Below are 21,919 nucleotides of genomic sequence, written 5' to 3'. Positions count from 1 at the left end.
TACATTATTCTCTTATATGTCCATATTTATTTTATGCTGGTCTGTAGACTTTATTCTTGCACTGTTGCACTTGTACTACACATGTAGTGACACTACAAGTGACACATGTAGTTGCACTTGTACAACACATGTAGTAAGCAAAATAGTGTAAACGAGAACATTTTTTATGGCTCCTCAAAGCAGACAACTTTTGTGATGACAGCTTTTCACACTCGTGGAGTTCTCTCAGTCATGATGATGCCATGATCACAATAGTGTGGTAAGCAGTCATAAAGGTAAACCAAGGCTACTCTGAGAAATCTAACACTCAAAACTTTGTTTTTTTGTATTTAAAAACCCCAAATGATAAGAAACGATAAATTAGTATGTGTGTCCAAACTTTTCACTGGTACAATAAGTACTTGCAGAAATGTGTGTTGATGCCTGAAGAGTTAAACTGTTGTGACCTGAACTCTTGTGAGGTAAGTTGTTGTGTATCGACCTCTTGCTCCCTTACCTTGTATTCCTCTCGCCTTTCCCTGTCAAGAGTCTGTGTGACCTCGATCCAGCCGGTTGAAGCACTGATTCTAAAGAGGTCCTTAGGATCCTGGTCAGCTCCTGGACCAGAGAGGCTGTACACAACCTTTGTCACTTTCTGCAGACTGGACTCAATCTGTCCAACAAATAGGAATAAGTCAGACCATGACATGAAATTAAAAAAAATATAGGATTTTTATATTTACAGATAAAACTGATTCCAAATGATTTTTGAACCAAATTCATCTAAATTAATTGAATGGAATCACAGGTATCAGTGATAGAGCCTACAGCAATGTGCATCATATACAAGAGTAGGTGTATGTGATGTATGAGTATTTTTAGAAACAGAATGTAGTATGATTTTCATTTTAAAGTTTAACCAACAGTGGTAACACTTTACAGTAAGGGTACATCAATTTCATGAATTAACTTCATTCCTTAATTACTTCATTCCTTAATATCTCATGAATCATCAAGGATTGACATGAGTTCATAGTTTGTCATTTGTGCCTTCATACATGAATAACACATCAACTAAAGCATTAGGTACGGTGGGTCATGATTATTCATTCTTAAAAATGTGGTCATCATTGCTAAAATTCTGATTTGAACACAACTTGTGCAGTTCTCTAAACACATGTCATTAATCACAACTTTAGTTGACATTATGGACCCATGAGCAATTAACCTTAACTTCATGTAATCATTATGATCATGCTTAAGAAATCATAAATCACGATGATGTTCCCATTGTACCTAATGTTCTGTTCATGCATGAGGTCATGACTTAAAGACAATGAACTCATGTCAATTCCTGATGATTCATAAGATATAAAGGAATGAAGTAATGCATACATCATGAATTAATTTATTTTCCCTTTACCGTAAAGTGTTACCAGAGGTCATATTTAGTTTATAGCGGTTTTCTTTAGTTTATTTGCTTATTTTGTTTATTCTTGTGCAAATTAATAGTCCTGTACCTTGACTAACATGTAAGGGTATGGCCCTCTGTGGTTCTCTGAGATACTGATGGGAGGGATGATCCAGTCACGCTTTCTCCTGTGCAAACCTGAGGAGGAGTGGGGGAAGTGTATGACCACTGGAGCGGGAGCCATGTCCGTCTGAGAGAGGAGAGGAGGTGAGTAGAGGAGGTGGAGGGAGGAGGAGAGAGGAGAGGAGGAGAAGGAGGGAGGAGGGATAAAAAGGTCAACACAAGCACAAGTCTTAAATATCAAAGTAATCGTCCTTTAACATTGATGTTGCAATACTAAGTACATCTGAATGCCTACTCTCAGCACATGCCACCTGTATAACACAATCACTTTGAAATTCCATGAATATTTCATCTAGGTCTCTAAGCACAACCCTCTTTAAGAAAACTCAGTGTTCTTGCAAAGGCTCATGGGACAATGAAATGGTGACACCAAGGTATCCCATGTGTTCATTTTCATCAAGAAAAACATGAGCTTGATTAATTTTGTTTTGTGGTTTAGTAACTGTGACAAACCCTCTTTTATTTTTTTCACAGTATATAAATTTTCCTTGCGTGATTCAATTAGAAAAATGTATTGCTCGAATGACTATTTGAACACAATAAAGTTATGTTTCATTCAAAACTAGACTGTTTCATGTAATTGTAACATAATATAATTTGATAAATTGGACAGCCCTGACTTTTTGTCTTTTACAGTGTACAAACTCACTTGTTTGTGTGGTTGGCTGAGGGGGTCATACTGCAGAGATATCTGCACCGAGCGCTTGTCGGTCCCTGACCCGGAAGTGAAGAGTGAAAGGGTGTGGCGTCGGGCAGGAAGTCTCAGGGTGTTTCTGACCCTCAGCGTTCCGTCTCCCTCCACCACCAGCCTCCCGTCAGTCGAGTTCAGGCGCAATGCCTTGCCCTGCTCACAGCCAGACACAGGCACTGCACACACACACACACACACACACACACACACACACACACACACACACAATGCTGGGTTATGAGGTAAATGTACAATTTTCCATTTTACTCATTTTACATGCTAAACCCATTTTTAACATGTTTCTCATATTTTTCTTGCTTCCTGAGCTTCCACCCACTCCCACCGGAAGAGTTCAAATCAGGTCATATACAGTACACTCACAGTAACTTACTTTTAAAATCATATCACAGTAACTTCCACTAAATGTTCTTAAATTGCACATCATGGGCATATCATGGGCACACAAGTACTGTGACCAGGAGAGAGAGTAATAATATTTTGTACATAGATATTTTGGCTTGGTTTTACAAATCTGCTTTCCGCTGCAATAAACAGAAATGTGGCCGTGTGCAAACAAGATGTGTGTGAACCAGGCGCGCCTGCAGGTGTACGTCCGTACGCACTGTGCGTACCATCACTCAACAACGAGAGAAAATGTACCTTGTGTGTGGGTATATTCACACCATATTGGCCTAACATACCTTTCCAACTATGCACAGTATCCCATTAGTTGCATGCCATCAGGCTATTTACAATTTTTTATTAAGTTAGTGAACACTTATCAAAATTAACGCGCACACATGTTTGAGCAGGAGAGAATACGCACGCAGGCACGCATAGGCTACTTGTTTTCTTTTACTCGGCTTTCTATATGGTTATCAGCACACAATGTTGAGCTAATTCACTAACTCAATACTCATCATGGATATCACAAGTTTAAACAACGAAAACAGAAAGGATGGAGGCAACAAAGCTAGAGGAGCTATTCAAGATGGGCAAGAACAAGGTTGGCTAAGCAATTGGTGTGCTTGTCAGAACGACTGCATTACAGCTGTTTAAAGCCCGACGTTACAGTAGCTATAACACAACTAAAGGTAGCTTTAGCCTGTATAGGGATGTATAAAGTTGCCCAAATTAATAGGTAATTGTAGACGTTGTTGTTGCATTATTGCATGTGGATGTTGTTATGCTATGTATGCACGAACCTAAAGGAAAAATACTGTCCACGCGTGAACGTTTTTTTTTTTTTTTTCGGGGTGATGGGTGTGCGTACCATAGCCAGACATCCCAACTTGCAAAAAGTCATTTCAGGGAGGCATCACGAAGCCCCAAAAAAAAAAAAAAAACTTTTAGCCTATACAATAATGTCAGTACAACAAATAAGGAAGGCCTATAGATAGAAATTGTGAAAATAAAATATGTAGATTTTGGTAGTTTGATCTTTTCATGTAGCCTTGGCAACTAGCCATCTAGTAGGCATTTAGTCTGACACTTGTTAAACTCACCTCAACATGTCTTTTGCAATCATTTAACCCGCTGTGGGCAATGCTAAAGTCACTGTTTACAAACAGTGCAGCGTGCAAGACTAGGTCCATCATTATGTTTTACTCTTATGAGACAAGGGTAGCCTACACTTTGAAATGGGTCTTATATTTTCCTTTTTTTGAGGCACTGACTCTACCATGACGCTCCTGTTTCTACTGAACTGATTAATTAAGTTCGGGAGAAAAGACACAAAAGCCCGCCTACACTGAAAACTGATTGGTTGATTTAGCGAAACAGGCCAATCAGGATGCTCTTTGTCTTTGATGCGCTCAGAGTGTGCGCGCTACACTCAGATGCACACGCGGTCTCGCATGCGCGCTCTTGATCGCTCACTCTAGATTCCGGGAGATTTTATCTAATTTGCGGGGGTCAAGGAGCCGCTATCAATATACGGGAGACTCCCGGAACTTCCGGGAGACTTGGGATGTCTGCATAGCATTAATTCCTGCAGGCGCCCCTGGTGTGAACAAGACAGGCACCAGAACTACAACTTTCATATGCTGCTGATTACTGCAAAAGAGAGGCCAGAGCTACTTCTTTCGGAAAAACGAAACAACAGTTCTTGTAATAAGCAACCTAGTGGATAAAGATGGACAAATCCATATAGGGTATAAAATGAACTCCTGAATTCTTGCAAATAAAATCCTGGTATTCATGCATGGCATAAGCGCCTGGGGCATACTGCCTATGTTGTCTCTAGCACTACAGTGCATCATGTCTCTGGTTGCACAGTTCAATGTTCAGGTAGTAAAGCAATAAGGAAGTTGGCCATAAAAGCCTAATCTACACTGTAGCTGTGAAGCTGTCCTAAGTCCAGTGGTAAAGTGCACCCGCGGACCTCGGTAAATAAATGACTCGGAGGAGTCTGGTTTGGACTGAAGGTGCATGAGCAAGGTGGACGCCAGTAGACAGCACAGACAGAGAGCATCTGAGCTAATGGCACGGACATTAGGAAGTGTTGGACAACAATGATAACCAAGAGAGTTTTTTTTCTTCATAATTACAGTTTCTGTAATTTAATGATGGTTGTTGCACACTGGTGCTCCCAGACTGAGCAATCACACTTCTTTTTGTCTGAAGGAGTCATTTTTTGCCTGAAATAAAGTTGATAATGGATACTCGTGTCTGCCAAAGGACTCAGCTCAGGGAAAACAAAATGGACACCAGCAGGCCATAAAAGAGACAGAGTCAGCAAGAATGAGTACCAATTTGATATAGTTTCATCAGCTGGTTTGTTCATGGATAGTATGGGGTATGTTTACTAAAATAGTCAATCTGTTTTCTATCTGTCTGCTTCTAACTTATTAGTCACCTAAAATTGAGTCAGTAATAGCATTCCTTTGTGGGTAACTCAAAGATAAGAATGTATGTTTCACTCACTCCATGGACAGTGACTAAGGGATGATACATCTTTTAATCTAAACGTTTGTCATGTTTTATGGTACAACCGCTCAATGACAGGGTTAATAATCTGTGTTTCAGTAGTCCAACTCTAGTTTCACATGAGCGCTGTTGGGGGAGTCTGGCCGTAATTGGAAGGGATGTGCTGGCCAGGCGTAGTGGTGGTGGAGTCAGACTTTGCTCTATGAGAGGGAGCCGGCCGTGAGAGAGGGGCATAGGTAAACACAACCGAGAGCAGCAGCCGCTGTGTCACACTTAACTCGTCTAGCCTACAGGGAGCAACGCTTGCATTCTTTAAATGGGGCACTGCACATGTACAGACAGGCTCAGAACTAACTGATAATAAGCACTCCAAACTCAAATATTCTCTTTGTGAAGTGCTGAAACTGACTGATCACCACTCTAAATCAAAATGATGCCAGTTTTAGAGGCAGTTTTAAACCATTCCTCTAGTTGATGAGGGCAAATATCAATCAAGCATAGAGCCTCATGAGAATTCACTGAGTAACCCATGCAGGGACCTGCTACATTTTTATTACACATCTACAAAATAATTTATATATCTCAATTATGTTCTTGCTTTATCACAAGTTTATTTCAGAAAATGTGTTCTGTGAAACTCGAGCAGCTGCTTGGTTTTGCTCAAAATGAGGCATCAAAATAGCCTTTGAATAATATTTAATATAATTGCTCAGTTGCAACAGAGAAAGTTTGCTAGTGTAATGTACTGGCCACTATTGAAAAAGCCTGCTAGGTATCTCTTATTAAGAAATGGCTAGAGCAACCGCTACAGCAACGAAGAGGAATGACCAAAGAAATTGTTGATTTTAGTTGGTGTTTGTTGGTATCTGTTGGTGCACACATCAAGGGTTTGTGGTTTGTCTAGTTATGTTGCTGATTGGACCAAAAACAGTCACAGCAACAAAGAGAAATGACCAAGGAATTTGTTGGTATTAGTTAGTTCCCGAATCAGGGACTTGTGGTTTGAATGGTTATGCTGCTGATCAGATCAAACCTCTCTGCCCTGGGGCCACACAGAACCAGACTTCTCACAATGTTGATTACACAGAATTTGGAACAGATCAGGATTATCTCAGATACTCAAACCTAGGAATTGATTTGGTGTGGGTGTGGTGGAGCAGCCGTACTTTCCTTTTTTCACACTGCAAATATTCAAGCCTGGGAATGGATCAGGTTCTCACACTGCAGATCACACAGGCCAAGGGCCGCATCAAGGCAAGATAAGGCTGGTCTCAGTATCATGGTCAGAATAAGCGCTCACCTCCTCTCACAGTGCAGGATGGACTCACTTGTCCCCAGCACCTGGTATTTCTACTAGTCAGATCATCCTACCCCAAGACCTGTCCCTTGGACAGGTTAGAGCTGCCTTTGACCAGCGCCTGGTATCTCTACAGGTGACACTCACCTTTCCCCACCACCTGGTCCTTCTGCAGGTTCCTCTGAGCCACTTTGAAAGTGTAGTCCTGGAGGAGGGGTCCAGGCAAGCACTGCTGCTCCTCTGCACTGCATCTGAAACAGACCGTCTTCGGAGAGAACACAGAACCAGTCAGGCTGGGTGCAGAATGTGATGTGTTCTGCGCCTGTCTCCAGCGCATTGTTGCATTGTACACAGTGCTGCTGTGCCTACACAGACTCTGGGTAGCCTACGTCTTACGGTAGTAAATCCCCCCAAAGTTTTTGAATATAACACATTTAAGAATACATACAGTAATATACAATATATAAAATAATATATAAAATACATCCTTTTTTCTATCACTGCCAAACTCTAATGTGCCCACCAAAATTGTTAGCTTGCATGCGTTTTATTTATTAGGTTTGGTTGTTGATCCGCTATGGTAATACCAAAAGGAATTTATGTAACATATACTCTATTCTAATTAAAACTACTCATCACAGACAAACAAAATACATCACGCTCGCCTCACAGAAATACTGAAACTATAAATTGTTCAGTTCTACAAATGAGGTCTTCGTTTTATTTATTCTCTTGGTTTGAAAAGTCTTTTGATATTGTATATATTACAACTTTTATTCCCTAGATACTCTAAAAGTTATACTGATGATGATGATGATGAGACACCAAACAGCAAACAAGAAATAGAAAAGATTAGATTTGATTTGTCTTTAGGTTTAGATTAGTTAAAATAAAGAATACAAAAAAAAGAATTGTGTTTGCGCATCTCTGAAGATATCAAAGAATGGTTTCCTTCTCTAGAACATATAATCCTTATTGTAACAATTCAGGTAGTTTTGATGAAGATGGGTTGTCATGTCTACATGTGTAATTTCAAGGTGATCACACTTTTACTTTCTGTATTCTTCCCGGATTATATGAATTTATGCAGCTGAAGCATGATGTCATGATTATATACTTTACCTTATCTTGTTTACAACAGCAAGCATTAAAACAAAAGCACACTGTGCTGTGCATGTCTTCAATCCAAGTGTCAAGCATCTTTTAAATAATTTAACTGATAAAGAACAACATAAGCTAAACTTCTGAATTACCATTCTTTCAAATTCTTTATTTAATTTTGTGTAATTCTTTTATAGCTTTTTTAACCTTTCAGGATAGACTCAATTGAAAAGTTTGTCTTTAGTTAGGCTACTGTTACTGATTTTTGCAAGATCAAACACCCTTACTAATGATGATCAGCAGCTGGTGATCATCATGAATTTGGTGATCTGGTAATATGCAACAGATTCTTCTCTACTATATAATTTCAACATGACTGTATTTAAAACTGTAGTTTCAATGGAATTGCTTGTCATTGTTCACAGATAACAAAGCTGGAATTCAAGTGATCACACACTTTTACTTTTTTCCATTTTGCATTGTATCTGCAATAATAAAAAGTCGCATAATGTTATCCTATATATGCTGTATGGTATATCATGGGGGTATGGTATATCATCTCCTTTTCAACCTCTCCAACAGGTTACAAACCACACCAATTTTATAACCTGCACTTAAAATGTGTTGCATAGATGCCCCAATCAAATCCCAGAAAAATTCCCATGGATAATTATGATCAAAAACAAATATCAGAAAACAATTTCTGTAAATTAAGTTTGTAAAATAGAAAGGTTGTGTACATTTATTTTGATGACTGCCCCACACTTCAAGTTCAAGCATAATGAAGTAGCTCTACAAAGTGTTAAAGTAGGCTACAAAGCAAAAGTGAGTCTCACCTGAACCAACACAGCAACAAATCCAATCCTCAGCGCTCCAAATCCCATAGTGTGTGTAGGCTATATCCAGGGTATAGGTTGTAAGTAACGGTCAAATACCTGTAGTTTTAGGCTACTCCACAGAGGAGGACATGGATGTTGATCAAACCCAATTAGACCTAGTCCAACCGTGTTACCGAAAAGGAGGGAAAAGATTAATCTTAAACACTGCCAATTAAGTCCGTATAGGGTATATCCACTTCTCTCTGCCCAAGCGCTTGAATTCCAACTTGATTGTTAAATCTCAAATGTGTTTCTTATTTTGTTGTTTCTTTCTTTTAAGAAAGATATAGCGCAACGGCAGAAGCAAGAACAGGTAGGAAAACCTGCATTAACTGTTGCTCTGACGAAAATGACGGATACGTCGCCAGTAAATGATTAGCAGCAGTTCAGCTATATGGCATGTTATTCCCCGTCGTAACCCATCACTACCCAGCAGCGGGGTCAACATTCCGCTTCCCATTAATAGGCTAGCCAAAGCCGAACACTGAGTGGACGCAAGGGGGGTTTAACATGCCGTTTCTGGACAGTGTAGCGACTTATCTACATGTTTCTACCATTTGTGTCATGTTTTGAAATCTTATCAACACACTGTATTTCTTAGACTAATTAGCCGTGTGTTGTTGGTGGAATACGGGGGCTTTCCAATTTATGGCCGGAGACAAGCATATTTTAAAAGTGATAAGCTAAAGCGGGAGACGTTCCTGATGTTTTACGGGTGTTGTCTCAGCAAACGAACCACCCTGATGTTTTTCTGATGTTTTTTTTTTTTTTCTCAAATGCACATTTTCGACCTCTGAGTAGCCGAAGTGTCACATTTTATTTAACACATAGGCCTCCTACCTTTAAAACGTTTTTCTTAGGCCATGTTACTTGCTACTTTATGCTTATGTTAATAGACTCCGCACAAGGTGTACAATGGCATACGGAGGTGAGGCTATCTTTGTTAAATGACGCGGACAGGCCTCTCATTTAAAATGAAATGTTTGACCAAATCTAGGTAGATTTTCTGCATCAGTGAATGTTCTACACATGTCCCTCAGTCCACACCCAGTAAGGATCTGTAGGCCTAATGTGCAACAGCAGGAAATTAGCCATCACCCCCTCTCTGTAGAAACTGGGGTTTATAAGCCAGGGTTGGTTGGAACATTAGGCTGTTAGTTTTGAGGAAACTTACTTCCATCCCTTTCTAGGGGAAAATGTTTACAGTAAATAATGTAGGCCTAATTATTTAAAATCAGATCAGTCTTAACTTTCTGACAGGTTTATGGATGCAACCTCCAAATGTTAATTCACCCATGAAAATAGCTTTATTTACTTTCATCCTTTGAATGAGCACTTTCATTATTAGATCTATTCACAAATTAAAATGATTTTTTTATCCTTAGTTTTAACAAAAAAAACATGTGTAGCATTTCCGCTAAAGCATAACACTGTACCCATTAACATGTTGATAAAACAACTTCAAAAACTGTCCTGCACATTACAGTAACACTCATGCAAATTGTACATAAATATTGAGTATAAAAAATATTCTAATCTTCTAAAGGCCCCCTGAAACAGGTAAGGCATAGCTTTGGCAACACAAACTGTTTTGGCCCAATGTCATGACCAGTGTTGGGCAAGTTACTTCAAAAGTGTAATGCATTATTTATTACTTGTTACTGTCATCTGAAAGTAATTTGTTACATTACAATATTACTGTCTTTGAATTGTAAGGCATTACACTACGTTTACATTACTTTCACCAAAATAACAGGAAATATGGATTTGGTGTTCTCAGTAGATCTTCATGTGTTCAATGCGGCTTATTAGACGGCAGGAGGTGATGTGGTATGGCATAATGACTGAGCTAGGCTTAAGGCTAACAAAAGAACAATATAATGGTTGCAGTTATGGCTCATGGGACAATGTAGGCCCCAAAGGCCAAAGGTCACTTACAACTTAATATAGTAAAATATAGCCATAGTGAAATTGTATGTTGACTTTAAATGGTTTTCATCATTGCTGGTTGCCTTTTCTTCCACTTACAGTGGTGTAGACTTAATGCAAATAGTTTGAGAATAATGACTACGATCTTTGTCTGTAAAAGCAACATTTTAGTTATTCTCACTGCTTGAAATGAAAAGTATAGCCTAACCATGTTTGGTCTGTTGAATGAGTGGCAGAGATAACTCAAATTCCCTTTCTACTGTACAGTCATCTAAACAAGGCAATCAAATTCCAGGACCAGCATAGATGACTTTTTTTAATTCTTGGATAATCTTCTCTGGTGCCAATTGAGCATTTGTCAATTTTGGATTAAAAAGCAAAGTAACTTCAGTTACTGAGAATTGTACCGAGTAAAATATTACTGAAATTGTATTGGTAATGCCTTACATTACTGCATTACAGCAAAAAGCAATCCATTATTGTAATTACATTACTTTTTTAATGCATTACTCCCAACACTGGTCATGACAGGACAGAATGTGCTGGAATGTTGAGTATATTTGTCCTTATCAGGCTATCTATTTACGCTGAACAAAAACAATACACGTCAATCCTCCATAGTCACCAAAAGCTATTTTCTTTGTCACTAAAACCACGTGGAACCCAAAATGAATTGCTTAATGCATCAATTTCCTAATGTAGACTGTAGCTCAGTAATATCTTTGAGAAAGTTCTGTATTAGGCCTACATATATATTTCTGTTTACTATAAGGATAATGCAGTGCCCATTGTAAGGGCCTCAGTGCCAGTCAAGTGTGTAGTCCAGTAGAGTTTGTCTCAGATCAGGGTAATGGTCATGAGGGTCTCGGTGTCAGTCAAGACTGCTTTTCCCAAAAGCCTTGTGGAAAGGCACCCACAGTGGAGTGGAGGTCCTGTTGGTCAGGTGTGGTTTGGTACACTCAGCTCCGATCACACCTCAGACCCATTCCTTCCTCCCGGGCAATGTCTCGTCGTCGTCGTCATCCTCGCCTTCTCCATACATGTCGGCGAGCTTCCTGAAGTGCGGACCCCAATGCTGCAGGTGCTCGTAGTCCTGGTCTCTGTCCGAGCTGCTGGACTGCAGGCTGCTGAGAGAGCCGCAGATGGACTCCGCCCCCTCATAGTCAAACACCAGCAGCGAGTCAAAGGGGGGCGCCGCCGGGTCACCGTCTGCAGCCGCCAGGTTCTGGGGGAGAGGACAGACACAGGGGACGGGGATTACACCTCATACAATCACTCACACACACACACACACACACACACACACACACACACACACACACACACACACACACACACACACACACAGATGTGTTTGAAATACAGGAGGTGTGTCTTTGCAGTCTCTATTTGAATTTGAATTGAAAAAGAAACACACACACACACGCACACAGTGACAGATGACGTACATCATTGATGAAGCTCCCAATCTCCTCGTTCTCTTCTGGTCTCAGTCTATAGGGTAGAGCGGGCATGAGTGTGGGGACCACATCAGTACACACCACCTCAGGTCGGTTATCAAGCCCACGATGCAACTGGCTCAGGTCATACTCCTGTGGCACACATACAGACACACACACACACACACACACACATACACATTCACACACACAAACACACACACACACACAAACACATCAAAAGAACACATTGAATGGTTCCATTCTTGTTAAGTTTTATGACAGATTGAATACACCATATAATGTATTGTTGTGTTTATGCTGTTGAATGTGATTGGTTGTGTCTGTTGCTTCACCTGATCGTCCTCCCCTCCACCTTCCTCGTTGTAAAAGATGAGTGTGTCTCGCACTTCCTCCTTTGGCAGAAGGACTTCCTGTTTCTCCCTCTTCCTCCTCTTGATGAAGAATATCAACAGGAGCAGCAGCACTAGGTAATAGGGACAGGGGTCATTTCAGGTGAGTTGTCCCGGGACTAGCAGCAGTTATTTATATCATCAACAGTTTGGGTGCACGGTCCACTCTGTGAACACACTGTTTTCTTCTAAGAGCATAATTTGTTTACTCACAGTAGCAGACAGCCTGACAGTAATGTCTAAAATGTAAGCTTATCACAGAAAGCTTCACAGTGCATACATACGATTGATACAACCAAGTATCCAAGTAGCAGAAATTATCAGATCTTTTACAGAATGAAACACTCATGTCTCTCTCATGAACCAAAAGTCAGGATGGCTTTGATCTTTCAGCTACAGCAGTCTGAACTCACATCTGAGCTTTAACTCTCTCATCTCTCTCTGATAGTGTAGACAGGATGTCTTTAGTATTTTAGCCTGAGCAGCTTTAACTCTCTCATCTCTCTCTGATAGTGTAGACAGGAGGTCTTTAGCATTTTAGCTACAGCAGTATGAACTCATCTGTCTCTGTGATCTTGTAGACAGGGAGGCTTACATAGTAAGACAAACACGGCACCCAGGATGGCCATGGAGAGGGAGGCTGTGTCGGGGACGTAGCGTGGCAGCGGGTGGAAGCAGCTGGTGACGGCACCGCTGCACTGGCACACCTCTGCCTGCAGCGAGCTGTCCTGCGCTAGCATATGGGCATCATACACACGCAGCCCCACAAGGTAATCCTCCGAGGGTAGCTGCCGGCGGGGACGCACACTCACCACACCAGCTGAGAGGAATGGAGCACAGGAAGGTTAGACAGGTGTGTGTGTGTGTATGCATATGGGAATCTCAAACGCTTTCTGCAGGGACTCTGTATCTGTGTGTGAGACTGTGTGTAGGCCTGTGTGTGTGAGAGAGTTTATGCATATGTACAAGAGAAAGTGCCAGTATGTGTCTCGATAAGTTTGCTAACCAATAGCATTGCTACTTTACACCAACAGACTGATTTAGATAATTTATTGTTTAAAGTGCCATTGACTTGTCAGTGGATCTGGTCTTACAGCTGGAGTTGGTGATTAAGGTCCAGTTGGTCTGGCTGCCCTCCGTCAGCTGGACCGTGAATGGATCGGCGTTGCCCGGTCCATCTGCATCCAGAATGGTGAGTGGAACAGGAACCGGGTCGAGGGAACAGAACTGCACATGCCTCTCCTTCACCAGGGGGGCGTTGTCATTCACATCGCCCATCTCGATCACGAGAGTCCCTGTGCCGGTGGCAGGGTTCAGGTCTGATGGCCACAGGGAGGGGTGGGGCAATCCAACAGGAAGATCATCATGGGTAAGTGCTGCACCACTTTGCAATATTTTAATGTAAAACCCCAACACAGCTGCTTACTGTACGTATCTAGTGATACCGTATGTGCTCTTCTTGCTCAACTGTGAGAGCAAGGGTCTAACAACCTCTTATGGGTTTGAGTCAAAGAACACACATACTGATGAAACATGTCTATCTACACTGTGAGTTGTTTTGGATAAAAGCCTCTGCCAAATGAAATGTGCATATCAAATTCTTGACCAATACAGCACTTGACCAAAAATATTTATTACTTCAACAAATCTCTTAACTTATTGTTTAGGACCTTAATGACTTGAGAAGTCAACTATAGTTTACTACCCCAGAAATATAAATGTATAAATATTAAACTAGATGTCTTATTCTAATCGTATAGCCTTTAGCTCTTGAGGTTTCTTCAGTGACTGTGCAGGCTGAACATACAGCCCAATTCTGCTGTGGCTGAGCAGACCAACAATGTTGCAATAATCATTTCCATTAAGTGCACAGAGTTGGAGTTTAATTTGAGATGACACTACCCTGTTGAAATTCATGCACTACGTGAGTTTGCACACAATGCACACAGCGCACTGCTTTAAAGTGTACTGACAGAAGTATGTGGAATGAATTGGAACAGAGTGCAAGTCTGTCACAGTAATATTCACCATTGTCGTAGGCGAGGACGATGACAGTGTACTTTCCATCTTTGACCAGCGCATCCTCTCTGTCCATTGCATTCCTCACGCGGACCAGGCCAGAGTCTTGGCTCACCTCCAGCCAACCAGCTTGGTCTGACAACATCTTATATCTGTACATCAGATTAAACAATATAGAGTGTGTATGTGTGTGTGTACAATGCATTAAATCTAAATACAGAGACCATAAACAATTGTAGTTTGAGTTTACCTTTGATATTTTTCAACCGGTAATTTTCTATAAGACTTATAGTAGGGCCTACTAGATTTTATTTTTCTTGCACTCTGTACTCTAATGTGTTCTAACTAAGGTTTTAATAAAGCCTTTCAAATGAACTTCAAGTTTGAAAAATGCTAAATACACTCCCCCTGCCTTTCTTTACTGCAAGGGAAAGGTAGTTATGATGGAAGAAGGTCTCTTTATATGTGGATGTGTATTCATCTGTGTATTAACTGTATGTCTATCTGAGTGTGTTTGTGTGTGTGTGTGTGTGTGTGTGTGTGAGAGAGAGAGTGTGTGAGTGTGTCTGTGTGTGTGAGAGAGAGAGAGAGAGTGTGTGTGTGTGTGTGTGTGTGTGCGCACACATTCACACCTCACTGTTTGTTCTCTAGCGGTGTCAGGGTCTTTAGCTTTGTACACAGCTATCACAGTACCAACAGACATGTCCTCTGCTCCTTTGACGAGTTTTTGTTCAGGCACAAACTCAGGCGCCTCGTTCACGTCCTCCACCTCTACTATGACAGTGGCAGTGGATGTGCTCAAAGGTACAGCAAAAGGAACCTCATTCTCCACGGTAACAAGAAGTGTGTGTTTACGCTTCTGTTCAAAGTCCAGACCCTTAAAGGAAACAGTGCAACACCTTCAAAGTGTGATCCACATCTGACACTTCAGTTCCTAATTTTTAATCAACTGATTTATGATCTGTTTATATTTCAAGGTAAAATTATATTTCAACAGGTGAGGGATACTGTTTTGTAGTCCCTTCTTCCAAACAATAGTCAAGCTAAAAGTGAGTGAATTTATTAAGTTATTTACTCTAACTAAAGATTAAAATTGACGTTTAACTTTACCAGGCACTGCCAGATCATGCCTAGGCCTGTCATAGAGCCTCCTAATATACAACACTGTGCTTAAGTGTTGAGAAGACTGTGGTTTCACCTTGGCTGTGGTGGTCATAGCAGGTGATAACCATACCCAGGAACGGAGTGGGCAGCTTCCTGTTGTTAAAAGTCAATGGGTGAGAGGATGGTACTATTACCTTGGCAGAAGTGATGATGCCCTCCATCTTGCTGGGTCCGGTGCTGATTTTGAAAAGGCCATTCTCATTGCCCCTGACAATGGCGTAGGTGGTGGCTGAGGTCGGGCTCAGAGCCTGGTCCAGGTCTGTCACAGGGAGCCTCACCACAACGCCACCCTCAACGTTCTCCCTTATGGAGCCAGTGTACTACTTACGCACACACACACACACACACACACAGTTGTATAAAGTATCAGAAACCCACACTTAAGTAGGAGTACAGATATTTGATCAAAAATGACTTCAGTAAAAGTAAATGTAAAAGTAATCTAGAAACATACCATACCATAAAAGTCGTAAAGTATCTATTATTTACAATACTTAAGTATGACAAGTAAACATACTTAAGTACTGAAGGTAGAAGTACAAAGTACTAGTAAAAGCTTTCAAGGCCAGGTGGGGTGACAACCCTCTCCTTTCGCTATGCTTTTAAAAGAAAGCAGTCAGAACTTCACTGCATAGGCTATTAAGTTCATGCAGCACCTTAAAACGTGGTGCCTTCACTTCATACACATTGTCTTCGAAGCCTGAACAAAGGTATGGCTGCCATTCATTTTTCAGTGCTGCTTCCTTTTACTTTTATAGGCCTATAATGAAGTTTATCCAACATGTTTAGAAAGACAGCTCCATCACACTCCATAAACACGCTTTGAAAGCCTAAACAAAAGTGCTGTTAATGAAAAGCAAACAACAACAGTTGGAATTTTAATTTAATTCAGCTCCTTAAAACAGTCTACATAAGCCAGTGTGCTATGTCTTAGCTATATTTGCTAGTCTTCATTCATTGCTGTGTCCTGTGATAACATCAAGTGAGAAAATCTTGGGGTTGCAAATATCTAACATGTTGAATGGAAACTGTGGCTGTGGCATCTGCACATTATTTTAGCTTACTTTCTACTGCTAATGAAAATGTGGTGGAGTAAAAGTAAACATTTTCTTTTAAAAAGTAAAAGTAAAAGAAGGAAGAAAAATAAAAACTCAAGTAAAGTACAATACTTGCCATTCATACTGTACTGTACTTAAGTATTTCTACTTAGTTACTTTATATTTATACGTTATCTCCAAGGTTTTCCCTTATGTAGCTGGTGTGTACCATAGGACACACAATATATTTGTCAACCCCACACTCATACACACACAAGCAGCACCTACTTGTGAAAACAAACATTGCATAGACAGGTGGCTGATAGGCTCAGATCAAGTTTATCTTTATTGTTGTTAATGCTACTGACTCATGACGCCTTTATGGACATGGCAGCTAAATAACATGTGCAAATGGTCAGCAATGAATACTGTGGTTGTGCAGGTGTATGTGTGTGTGTGTGGCTCGCATGTACTCACAGTGGTATGACTGAACTTGGGAGCATGGTCGTTGCTGTCAGTGATGGAGATGGTGGCGGTGCAGGTAGTCTTCAACCCTTGACCCTCCATATCAGCTGCCTCTACCATCAGCCTGTAGCCTTGGTGGGTCTGAGGAGGACCAGAGACAAGCTAAATTGTCTTTAAGCAATATACTGTACATCACCTCAAGTGTATAATACAAATAATAATGTAAAACTATAATGCACTTCCAAGGACCTGCGAAAGTGTGCTTGCTCAGGTGCGGCTCACCAACGGGAGCAGATAGTGAAATATGGTGCGTTGAATTAGACTTGATTCAAGTTGCTAGTTGCAGCGAGCCCTAGGTCAAAGGGCACCAACTTAAATGATGCCCTCACAATGGAGTCCCTATACCAAGTTTTGTTTTGAGAACTGAGTGTCACTTAGATATGAGCTAACTTCCTGTAACTCTAGCCCCCACCAAATTTATTGTGTGTCCTCAAGTCTACCAAGTTTGGTGTCTATACGTGAAAGTGTTGCTGAGATGTGAACATACTTCCTGTGATTATAGTGCCCACTTAGTGGTCAAAGGCCACCAAATTTATTGTGTGTCCTCAGCAGTTTTGGGAGTAATGTGTTACAAAGTAACGCGTTACTGTAATTCCACTACTTTTAGTGATAACGAGCATGTAACAAAGTATTTTTGTAAATCAAGTAACACAATTACAATTACTGAAATTTCAAAGAGTTCGTTACCTGCGTTACTGTTGATCTTGAATGAACGACTGCAGACAAGATGACAAATGCACATTTGCTGCTTCTGATCTAACGTCTCCCAACCTTAGCTGTGTTTCCAGCGATTGTGTTTCATGTTTAGATTTCAGATGCATTCTTTACAGTTAATAGGAGCCTCCTCACATTCCTCCTTATTTCGGATTTATGCTAAAACACACAAGAGTGCACTAGGCTACAATTTAAATGGGCATCTTAAAAGCCTTTTCCCTTTCGTTTCCATCTCGTAAGCTCCACTACAGTAAAAGTGCATCGTTGTTTATCTCTGCTCTTTTTCGCCTATTGCGCAAAAGCCTCGTTATATCAATTTCTCATTCTTACAACATAGCCACGCCATAACACCAATAGGTCTAGATACAGTAGCCTATATATAGCCTTGGCACAAGCAAGCACACGTTTAACTCGAGAAAATACAGATTTCACTTACCAGATAAAGAAACCTCCAAATAGCCTACCGTACGTACTACAGCGACTTGAGTTATTTGCACAGTATGTTTACATCGGAATTGACGCCCATGGTGTTATGGATTCATTTGTCTGCGACGGAACATGCAACTTCTCTCTGGAACAACCTTATCAGCTGAAGAGTAACCTTCTGCATAGTGTGCGACAACCCCAAAACCCTCGGATGCGTATAAGAACTTATTTCGGTAGGTCAGGCTATATAATACTGTGTTTAAAGCAGGATGAGGATAACCTAAGGTTGTATGTGTGTGTGAGCAAACAATAACTGCTTTGAAAATAGGCCATTTAACATTGTTTCACATTACATCCCATTGAACTCATTCCATGTGGCCTACAGAAGGATTGCAATAATAATGATAATTATAACTTATTACTATATTACAGAATTCAGTGTCAGTGCACCACCATGCATACTACTACTACCAGTAGTAGTAGAAGGCAAGCAGTAGGCAGTGTACTGTACATATCTATCAAACCACCTAGATGGTGAGGGTGGCGCAAAACAAGGTCAGGGAGGCCTTCATGCATTGTAGAATGTTTTGGGGTCGGACAAAGTTTGATAACTCATGCCCAAGGCTATTGATTTGAAGGCCCGTTGAAACTACAATACATAGTCCTAAAAAATAGGTTTATTGTTTGTGTGACTGTTTAGTACTGTTCATATTGACATTTTAAAAGCAGACTTAAAAGTAACTCAAAAATTACTTTCTCTAGTAATTACTTTTGATATACAGTAATTGGTAAGGTAATTCTAAAACTAGTAACTGTAACTAATTACTAATTTTCAGTAACTTGCCCAACACTGGTCCTCAGGATGGGGTCCCAAGTCCATGTACCAACTTTGGTTTCTATACATGAAGCATTGCTGAGATATTAGACTACTTCCTATGGTTATAGCGCACTCCTAGTGGTCAAAAGACACCAAATGTATTGTGCGTCCTAATGATGGGGTCCCAAGTCCATGTACCAAGCCTGGACTTCATACATCAAAGCCTTGCTGAAACATGAACTCACTTCCTGCTTGGCGGCTTCACGACTGATTTTGATTGGCTGTGATGAGTTTCGAAAATCAAAAATCTTTTCTGAAACTTTTGTGAGGCATAGTCTGAAGATTTGTGACCTGTGAAACTTTAGTTTTGCTTTCGCTAAAATCAAAAATATGGCTGAAATCCAGGAGGTCAGACAAGGGTCAGTGACGTCATCTTCCCGAGCAACTTACACCGGTACTGACTGGACGTTTTAGAGTTGGAACGGTGTCGGTATCTCAAAAGGCATAGGGGCAGGAGCTGGCCAAAAAAAGTGGTCTGTAAGGCTTTCAGCAAGCACACTTAATAAAACATACAGCACGCCTAAGATAATTAGTTGTCCAGCTACATGGAGATACAGCTAGTTGTCCAGCTACATGGACACACTCTGTGTGTGTATTGTGTGTGTGTGTGTGTGTGTGTGTGTGTGTGTGTGTGTGTGTGTGTGTGTGTGTGTGTCTGTGAGATACTGCTTGTGTGTGTGTGTGTGTGTGTGTGAGAGAGAGATACTGCTTGTATGTGTATATGTTTGTGTATGTGTATATGTGTGTGTGTATGTGTATGTATGTGTGTGTGTATATGTGTGTGTGTGTATGTATGTGTATGCCTCCTTGTTTGTGAGTGTGTGTACACATGCTGAGGTGTGCCTACCTCGCTATCAAGCCCCACAGAGGCCACACTGACGAGGCCACTGACTTCATTGATGGAGAACATCTCAGCGTTGGGCTGGGCTGGATCCTGCCTCAGGATTTTGTACCTCACCATGGCGTTCTCCGTCTCTGGATCATCCTGATCCTCTGCCCTGATCCGTACAATCGGCTGACCTGAGAACAGGTAAATCAGTTTAGGTGATCACCTAGAGTACTGTAGTATATCACCATTTTATAGTGTCATCAGTGTCAAATTAGGGTTAAATGTGGTACAGATTAGATTCAATGTGATATTCATTACATGACATACAAACATATTTAATGTATCTAGTTTGTACAGCTCTCAACAATTATGTTGCTCTAAATATATTTAGAAAATGTGTGTTGTTTGTGAAGGTTTCAATATTTCAAATAAAGAATTAGGTGTTTATTACTCTACCCATCTCTCCTATCTCTCTCTCTCCTGACAACTATTCTTGCTGCATCCTGCTCCTCCTGCTACATGCACTCTGTGGCCTACTAAGACAGAGACAGTAGATCAGCCTCTTGTTCACCTAAGGAGGCTACTTCGCTCACGTTGCCCTGGAAGATGCCCAGGGTACAGGTCGGATGGTTGTCATTCTGGTCGAGCACTTTGATGGTGATCTCCATGGGCGCTTCGGCAGGGCGGTCTCCTTCAGTGCCTACTACTATGGCATGAGCTGTGAGCTAAACACACACACATGAAAATGCACACACGCAAACACACACACACACACAGGTACACATATATATCCACACACAAACAGTTTTGCTCATAATAAACAGTTATTACGTTCATGTATTCCATGTATGAGATATGGTTATAACCCTGATATCACCACTGTGAAGTGGATCTGGCATGTGAAGACCTACATTGATTTTGGCTTGGATAATGATCCTCAATAGTAGGATATTTTATTAAATTACATTATAAACATAATTTATATTTAGTGTAGACAGAGAATGGTGGCAGTGTGGTCACATACATAAGTGCAAGCCACATCAGATCAGTGAGGCTTGCGTGTGTAGCTGTCACGAGAGGTGAGGTAAGTATGACCACATGTAGGGTCTGAGGACAGTGCATCTGCTTCCCCCTACAGGCTGTAAGATGGTACTGCACCTTGTATTCCTTTGTTTTCTCTCTGTCAAGGGACTTGGTGACAAACAGCATGCCTGAGCGCTTTTCAATGGTGAAAAGGCCCTCGGGAGGCTGGTCGGCTCCTGGTCCCACCAACTGGTAACTGATGGCCACCTCACGGGCATAGCTGGACCTGATCTACCAGGGGACATTCCACTGGTCAGGCCACTCATTGCCGTAGGTAGACATTCATTCATTCATCCATCCATTCATTCATTCATTCATTCATTCATTCATTCATTCATTCATTCATTCATTCGTTTTTTCACCTTTCTAGTCATTCATTTATTCATCCATTTATCCTTTGAGTCATTGATTCATTCAGATGGTAACTGATGGCCACCTCATGGGTAAAGATGGACCTGACATACCAGGTAACACACCACTGGTCAGGCCAGACTCACTGCTGTACGCAAGGAGGAAAGCTGATACTAGACAAATACAGGTAGGTTTTTTTTATCAATTGTGATCAAGTTTGAACACAAAGAATATTTCTGTCACATCCTCTGCATGTATTGGCATTGGCACCCCGGGTAAAGTTGTCTAAAACTTTACTTTTTGGTGATCTTAATTTCACAATGAAAACATCAAGGAAACATTCAACCTTGAAGGGAAGCAAGGATTTATTCTGAGGAAAAAGAATATCTCTTAAAATATTTTAACAAAAACATGTGTCAACTATTTGAAACCTCAGGAAATCATATAAACAAAATGTAACAGAAGCCTTTTTTTTCATCAAAATTCAACTTTACTGCACTCCATTGTAAAATGCAAATTACTGTTTACCAACTTGCTTTGACAAAGAGACCTATGTTTATCTTGTCCCCACGTACAGTGAGCACGGTGGTAAGAGAGGCAGAAAAAAATCCATAGCGATCACTGTCAGGCTGACAACACATACTA

General features: G+C 40.9%; 1 protein-coding gene across 2 annotated transcripts in view; it reads right to left on the bottom strand.

The window, feature by feature from the left end:
• Positions 1 to 21,919, bottom strand: part of LOC125303130 (B-cadherin-like) — a 38,225-nt gene that overhangs the window by 10,913 nt on the left and 5,393 nt on the right. The window contains exons 4-15 of one of the 2 annotated variants that reach the window (XM_048256659.1): positions 20,999 to 21,154; positions 20,412 to 20,565; positions 19,859 to 20,031; positions 16,947 to 17,075; positions 15,567 to 15,752; positions 14,901 to 15,145; positions 14,278 to 14,420; positions 13,344 to 13,568; positions 12,845 to 13,069; positions 12,193 to 12,323; positions 11,846 to 11,989; positions 10,857 to 11,622 (exon numbers count right to left, since the gene is read on the bottom strand). In XM_048256659.1, the coding sequence (XP_048112616.1) occupies positions 11,374 to 11,622; positions 11,846 to 11,989; positions 12,193 to 12,323; positions 12,845 to 13,069; positions 13,344 to 13,568; positions 14,278 to 14,420; positions 14,901 to 15,145; positions 15,567 to 15,752; positions 16,947 to 17,075; positions 19,859 to 20,031; positions 20,412 to 20,565; positions 20,999 to 21,154 (2,160 nt within the window). In that variant the 3' untranslated portion in view covers positions 10,857 to 11,373. Of the gene's footprint in view, positions 1 to 496; positions 653 to 1,499; positions 1,641 to 2,222; positions 2,441 to 6,636; positions 6,755 to 8,426; positions 11,623 to 11,845; positions 11,990 to 12,192; positions 12,324 to 12,844; positions 13,070 to 13,343; positions 13,569 to 14,277; positions 14,421 to 14,900; positions 15,146 to 15,566; positions 15,753 to 16,946; positions 17,076 to 19,858; positions 20,032 to 20,411; positions 20,566 to 20,998; positions 21,155 to 21,919 lie in introns of those variants that run through there. The other variant, XM_048256658.1, reaches the window with a different exon arrangement.

The sequence above is a fragment of the Alosa alosa genome, chromosome 11, assembly GCF_017589495.1.
Source record: "Alosa alosa isolate M-15738 ecotype Scorff River chromosome 11, AALO_Geno_1.1, whole genome shotgun sequence".
Lineage (NCBI taxonomy): Eukaryota > Metazoa > Chordata > Actinopteri > Clupeiformes > Clupeidae > Alosa > Alosa alosa.
This window is presented reverse-complemented; position numbering and strand designations above follow the sequence as displayed.